The sequence below is a fragment of the Misgurnus anguillicaudatus genome, chromosome 6, assembly GCF_027580225.2.
Source record: "Misgurnus anguillicaudatus chromosome 6, ASM2758022v2, whole genome shotgun sequence".
NCBI classification, from domain to species: domain Eukaryota; kingdom Metazoa; phylum Chordata; class Actinopteri; order Cypriniformes; family Cobitidae; genus Misgurnus; species Misgurnus anguillicaudatus.
In genome coordinates, this window is record NC_073342.2 from 9,870,147 (window position 1) to 9,877,875 (window position 7,729).

The 7,729-nt window shown below is 39.0% G+C and overlaps 1 protein-coding gene across 1 annotated transcript; it reads right to left on the bottom strand.

Moving 5' to 3' along the window:
• Window positions 1-2,061: 2,061 nt before the first annotated feature.
• Window positions 2,062-7,694, bottom strand: psma4 (proteasome 20S subunit alpha 4). Its single transcript, XM_055192065.2, has 9 exons — window positions 7,606-7,694; window positions 7,120-7,145; window positions 6,991-7,033; window positions 6,744-6,906; window positions 6,534-6,611; window positions 6,364-6,452; window positions 6,151-6,281; window positions 2,543-2,666; window positions 2,062-2,329 (listed from the first exon to the last, which is right to left on the bottom strand). The coding sequence occupies exons 2-9, from the start codon at window positions 7,120-7,122 to the stop codon at window positions 2,175-2,177; spliced, it is 786 nt and encodes a 261-aa protein (XP_055048040.1). The 5' UTR covers window positions 7,123-7,145; window positions 7,606-7,694; the 3' UTR covers window positions 2,062-2,174.
• Between the last annotated feature and the right edge of the window lie 35 nt (window positions 7,695-7,729).

Sequence of the window (7,729 nt, forward strand, 5' to 3'; positions counted from 1 at the left end):
AATTACAGCGTGCTTTTCAGTGTGATAATTCCTGTTTATTAATATTTTATTAAAATACAGTTACAAGCTACATTGAGGGACATTTTAGCCCTTAGAAAATGTAAAAATTAACTATTTAATCTTAACACTTGACTTGTTAAAAGATATATGGATGTCCTGTAACACATTTGGCATGTCACATGAGAAAAATCTGGTTAAAATTGTTACATCATAACATCCTGAGCTGGACCAATCAGCGGAAATGATGAAATCATGCAAATTGTAGCATTTTGTGGAAAGTAACTTCCCTGATAGCAACGAATAATAGGAATGCCCTACAATTGTGATATGAAGTATAAAAAACACTATATAAGCCGCCCCCTGCTGAATAAACCAATAAAACCATTACAGAAAATTCTAATGGTTTTATTGGGAATTTTATTGGTTCTATATGGTCCAAAACACAGGGTATTTGTTTTTGTTGGTCTCTAATGGTATGTATTAGTTCTAATGGAATGTATTGGTTCTAAATAATGGAATATGGCCCAAAACACTAGTGGTTTTAATGGTAAAAGCGAATGGTTCCTACTAGTATTTTAATGGAAATCATTAGAATTTTCTGTAATGGTTTTATTGTTTTTTTTTTCAGCAGCATTTCCTCAAAACAACCCTTACCTGATGTAACGTCATCATGTTTTGATTGTGGAGATCCGCGGATCGTTTATCGATTTCTCCTGTTGTAATCACGATAATCTCCGTTAAAATATGTGAAATTCTCTCAACGTTACTGTATTGACGGGATATTTTGATTTCATTGGTAAAACGACGTTTTCTCTCTGTGACTGGAATCTGCGCGAGCTTAGTGCCAAATCCGCCAAACCCTTAAAAAGCCCGCGAAAACCACCAAGGGTCAGTCTAATATCCGCTTTATCCTTAAAGTCCGTTTTAATCATTTATCTTTTACATCCTTCAAAAAATAAAATCACAAATTATACCCAAATAACATTAGAAACATACCAATGGATAAATGTCTTGAACTTAACCATTTTAAAACTTAACATTAACAGATTAATTTGTAACTTTTTTATTTTTTCTAAACATCATAAATTTAGTAGTAACATTAGAAACATACCAATGGACAATTGTCTTAATTTATTACCTAATTATAATTATTACAGTAACTTTTGCGCTATCTAGGAAGACACCAATAGCCCTGACCTGAATATCATTGGTTACACAACCCTGCTGAAAAAAACAGCATCAAACCAGCATGGGTATTATGCTGGTTTGTTGCTGGTTTAGCTGGTGGTCACCAGCATACCAGCACCAAAACACAACATATGCTGGTCTTGCTGGTATGCTGTTTTTTCAGCAGGGAACATTCACATTTAGAGGCGTAGAAAATAACAGATGAATGCTTTTACAATTCATCTATTACTCCACATATGTCAATCAGATATGGGTTAAAGTTACATAAAGAATCTTCTCAGGGGTGCCCAAACTCGGTCCTGGAGGGCCGGTGTCCTGTATTTTGGTTTAAACTTGTCTGGAAGTTTCTAGTATGCGTAGTGATACCTTAATCAGCTACTTCAGGTGTGTTTGATTAGCTAAACTCTGTAGGCCACACGTCACTTCAGGACTGAGTTTGGGAACCCCTGTTTAAAGCCTGGGATACACTGCACAATTTTTGTCTGTACCGGACGAAATATTACCATCATGAAAAAATGGTGCCAATTTCTGTGATCGTAATCGGTGTTCCTACGTTGTACTGTAAGAGTCGTTCAAAGACGGCCGTTTTCTTTGTCTTGTGACGGAAGATAACCTACAATATTTTCTAACAATGTCATGATCAACGCACAGTGTGTTTGCTGCTACGACCTGTGTACCAGTATTTGTTTATGACTAGCGCATGCTGATAACCTTGACGCAACATCCGATTCAATAGTTGTCATCATTGTACAGTCTACATGCTTGACTCATACCCAAGTTTAAACGATCCATGTCGCACAGTGTGATCTTATAGGAGTAAAAAACTCCTGCAGAACATAATTAAAGCTGAAATGACACAAACGATCACATTAATCTTTTTTGTTTTGTCTTTAATAAACAAAAGAACAGATTGACAGACAGAAAATGATTTCTCTATGAATCCCAGAGGGGCTTTGCGATTTGATAGAAAAGAAGTGCAATGGGTTTTATTTGTCTTTCTCCCTCTGTTCCTTATCTTTCTTGTCTTTCTCTGCTTTGGCTTCCTCTGCTTCGTGTTTCTTGATCAGCTCTTCCACCTCTTTCTGCTTCAGAACTTTGATTCGGGTTTTGCCGTTTTCTCGTGTTAGTGTGGCGATCTCCACTGCACAGATGAGAAATATTAATAACAGCATAACAAAATATAGACCTTAATCTGTTTAGTTTTTTCTGAACAGGCTCAGATGGGTTGTGGGTCTTGTATGTGGTGTCATGGTCATACATAATGCAAAACTCTGCTCTATGCCAGAGTATCTTAATCCACTGGCATCGTCTGCATGCTAAAACATTTATTCCCTCATGCAAAAAACACACACACCTTTCTCTGCAGACAGCTTGCTGACATCCATGGTCTTATTGAGCACTTTGACGGCGAGAGCGAGGGCAGCTGATAGAGTCATCTCTCCTTCCTTATAGTCCTGCTTCAGCATCGACACAGCAGCCTGAAACACACACAAACACACTTCATGAAATCTGACTTTTTCCATGTTTAGGTGCTATAATTGGGTCCCTAGTGCTTCTATCAACCTAGAAAATGTAAAAAAGATCAAGACAGTAACTTAGTTTTGGTAAACCATTCTCTGCAAGCATTTGAAAAAATAGGTAATTGAAATTTGTCTCCCCTTGTGATGTCAGAAGGGGATTTTATGATGATAATACCGCATCTTAATCTGAACTATCCAACCACAGCACTGCCATTTAGTGCAGAGATCAGCTCATTTGCATTTTGAAGGACACACCCAAAAATGGCACATTTTTGCTCACACATACAAAGTGTCAATTTAAACATGCTAAAATAAATTATCTATATAATATTTTGAGCTAAAACTTCACATACGCACTCTGGGGACACCAAAGATTTATTTGACATCTTAAAAAAAGTGTTGTGAAATGTGTATTCAGAGAAAAGTTTACTTTTTAAACATCACAACATAATCATAAAACAAAAAATTATACTGAGGATGTTAGCGCCATCAAGAGCACAAAAATATTACTACAGTGCACCAGTAGTGGAAAGCATTGTCCAATTTATGAATATTCTTTTTATTTAATTATGGGGGTTTTTTGTGGGGGGGGGGCATTTTGCCTTTATTTGACAGACGTGTATATGAGAGGAAAGGAAAATACAAGGTCGAAAAAAGGGTACGGGATCGGCAAAGGATCTCGAGCCGGGAATCGAACTCAGGTCGCCATATGTTGGAGCACTGCCCACTACACCACCAGCTCTGACGGGACACTACTTTTTAATGATAAAAACTTTATTAAATTTACCAAAGAAATGCAGAATTAGTAATGAATTAAAGTTAAACAATCATGTTTAATGTTTATTTTTTACATTATTCACTAAAGCAAAGTATTTAAATAACTAATTCACAACTAAGTCACATCACTAACTGGACAATTTCATTTTTGAACAGATTCAAAGTAGTAAGGTAAGAAAATGTCCAAACTTGAATTTAGATTAAGGTAAGTGGACATACTATTTGAAATATTAAAAAGCAAAACAATAATCCCTACTTGCATTTTTGCAAGAATTTATGGGGGTTGTTTCTCATAAAGGGCTTATCCTAGTCCCAGACTAGGAAAATGCATGTTTGAGCTGCTTTAATTTTAAAAATACCTTGCCCTGACTAATTTTTACATATCTGTGACATTGTTTTGTCTCAAGATGCACATCTGTAGTGTTTTTTGTAAGGTACCGTATTTTCCGGACTATAATGGCGCTTTTCCATTGAATAGTACCCCACGGTTTGGTTTGGGTCAGGTCGGGTCAGCTCACCTTACTTTGGCTTGGTTAGCTTTTCCATCGAGTTAGTATCACTTCGCAGTGGGAGGGATTATAGGCGTGTCGTTATATTTGCGCTGTCTACTGCTGTGACATCATACAAGTGAGAGGAGAGCGTCGTTGTACATTCCCATACATTCATTTATTTCTCAGTCCGCCACAAAATTCAAACTGGCCACCACAAATATATGTTTGCTCATCACGTTTATCACTACCTCTGTATCACATGACAGTTTCTGTACAAACACCCGTAGCGTCAGTCGACGCACTCCGCTGAGCCTCATTGAAGTTGCATTTAAGCATATAATGCTGACGTGCTCGTCGCGAATGTGCCGCCACAAACTACAAGTTATGGTGTTCCTGATTCTCAACCTGTGGATGTTTTTCATCGCTAAAAGGGAGTTTGGGAAATTATAGCAGAGCACAGATGACAACATGTTTGCTCGAGATAGCGCAAGCTCGCATAAAGGTAAAGCTAATCTTTTACATTATAGCGATGACGCTGGTAGTGACGATTCTCTCAGACCAATCAGTAATCTATTGTGTTTTTGCGTCACATTTGGTATCAGCTCGGGTCGCTTGGAACTCCAACCGAGGTGGTATGAAGAAAAGTATCGGGTACTATAAACTGCACCCAGTGGAAAAGCTCCCAAAAGTATAGCTGACCGACCCAAACTTAACCAAACCGTGGGGTACTATACAATGGAAACGCACCATAAGTCGCACTTTTTTCATAGTTTGGCTGGTCCTGCGATTTTTACTCAGGCACGACTTTTAGCTGTGGGTTTACACCAGACACGGTAGAGGCGAACATTTTGAGTTCACTCGCTTCGTTGGCGCATGAAATTCTAGTCATTCAATACATTTACGTGGAAATTCGCTTCTGCGACTCCGCTTGCTTCCTGTAATCACGTCACTACTAGAGCAAGCTCCTGATTGGTTAACCGCCAAAGTTCCGATTTTTCAACTTGTGCGTTTCCCACGGCAACGCTCAGAATGAGTTGGAATCGCGTCTACTGCACCACCAACGCCTCATTCACGCCGCGAGACCTCCAGACGTGCGTCAACGTGTCTTTACATTTACTTAACATTGGAATCACTCAAGCTTCTACCGTGGCTGATGTGAAAACAGCATAAGTCAGTATGAATTAATTTCAACAGCCGCAAGAGTCCGCTATAAGCTGTTCATATATTTATGGAATTCAATGGATTCAGTGATGTGGATTGACCATAGACTGTAAAAAAAGATAGACGACGCCCATTCGCTCTCTTCCATTGGTAAAAAGTGAAGCCGCCAGTGTCCCGATACGGCGCCTACATCTTGGGTCTTGAGTCTGCGCAGTGGCGATTTCGGGACCAGTCCAGCGCAGTAGTGAGCAGGAAGTAAAGCCGCGAAAGCAAGGCCCCGCCCTCGCAGAATGCGCATATCACAGCTGTCAATCATGACGTGTCACCATCATTTTTATAGCATTAAATAAGTAACTTAAAGCAAACTTATTTTAAAAACAAACACTTGAATTTAAATCAGCGTGATAAAAACTACAGTACATGACAGAAACCAGTTTTGGAAAAAGATAATTGAAGTGTAATTAAATTGTTTAGGGGAGGCGGGGTTTATGACCTATACTGGAACCGGTCACTGGGGGGCGAACGAGACGTTTTGACTTAAATTTTCAGGGCTTGTGCAGCACGCTTGGGATTGACGGGCCTGCGAACTTGACTACGTTGGCTTGTTCGGTTAATTTAGCCTATTCAGCCTTCCAGGTATGTCCTGTATGCTAATGTGTTTCGTGTAAATCGGTTCAGCCTGCTGTTCTGTGTGCCATTGTTTAGTTGAATAACTTGCCTTTCCATATTAAATGTCTGTTCTTCAGCTTGGATTTTGTGAAATAATTTTCTAAATAAATACGACGTGTAGCCCATAACAACTTATATGTGTCTTTTCGTCTTCATGACACATTTTTGATTTTTGATCGATTTATAATCCGCAAAATACGGTATGCTTAAAAAAAGGCCTAATATAAATAAGGCCTAGTCCTGGACTAACCTAAACCCTGTCCAGGTATCAGCCATGATGTTTCATTAGGTGCAAAATTCAATTGAACTTTTAATGATAACTCAAATTCAAGTACTCCACTCACCGCACTGTTGTTGCCGATACACGTGGCTTTCCAACCTCCGTAGTTTCCACTGGGATCACTCTGGTAGAGCTGAAATCCATAATGTTTGTCCCACCCCATATACAGCAAAGAAACGCCAAATGGCCTCTTACCTGATAAAACAAAGTTTACAGAGCTTTAACAGGAGCATTAACATATTGTTATCAAGTTATGATTATTAATTCACCGGTGTACCTCCAAACTGTGTGTATGCCTGTTTGATGTCACACAGGGCTGTAACCAACTGCTCGCAGGGAATGGGTTCCTGATATTGTAGGAGATACCTGCACACACAAACGCATGTTAAAAATGTAAAGATTAGTCTGGGTCTCATCAACATGAGTTGTGAACGAGGTGTCACTCACCTCTGTGCGATCAGTCTTAGTTCGTTCGTGAGCACGTTGGCGTCTGATGTAATTCCGGCTACGCTGCACGCCATGTCGCTGGATTATAAAATGAATCACACACATTTAGTGTTTGTCAACACTTACAATTCTATTCATTAATAAATGAATGAATCTTTGTATTTAATTAATCATATTCATCAGGCATCAGACGTGCAGATCATTACTTACTCGTTGAGTTTGTAAATCTTCTCCGAGAAGAAAACCTCATCCAGAAGTTTATGGATGTTCCTCCTTTCTGCCGCCAGAAGCACACCATCATTGGCCAAAATGCCCAGACAGGTGCCAGCATGACCAATAGCCTCCATGGCATATTCTACCTGATACAACCGGCCTGCACAACACACATACTGACGTCATCATTCATATATACAGTAATGCATATTAAAATAATATATATATGAATGTAGGCTCTTACCCTCTGGAGAGAAGATGGTCGTTCTAGAGTCATATCTTCGAGACTATAGATACGCAAATAAAAAATAAGTTAAGCATATTGTATATGAAAAATAAATAAAAAGAACATTCATCGTAAAGCAATGCTCACCATTGTGTTCTTCAATAAAAAAAATCCTGCAAAAAAAGAGGAAAAAATGCACAACAGAGAGTAACAACATATACCTGGATTTAAATTTGATCAAAAAATAGATATTGTGCCGCTGTCATTACCCAAAACCCAAAAGCAACAAAATGAAACAGAAACTAGCAAAACACAACAAAGCCACTCACAAAAACACACACTTTCAGCTCTGTCACAAACCTACAAAAATTTTAAATGAAAAAGAACAAGGAAAATGGAGTAGAAATGTGAGTTTTAAAGCTGCTTTCGGTTTATCCTGTATGAATGTGTTTAGCTTTAGCATTAGCAGCTGCATAACAGCATGAAGCAGCAACTTTTCATTGGATATAAAATATCGTTCACACAATTAAACCCACAGCAGCTTGGCCTCTCAACCATGCACGGAAACAGCAACATTGCTGTGTACATCACTTATAGGACGTAAAATGTAGTAAAATAGTGTTATTTTCATACCTAAAGTCTGCGCTCGCGCTGTCTGTTCACTGAGGGGACTTGCAAAGAATCTCACTACAGCGGGAAGCGCGTCCACTCTGCATTGACGTCAGCCACGCGTCACGTGTGTTCAGACCGCGCGGTG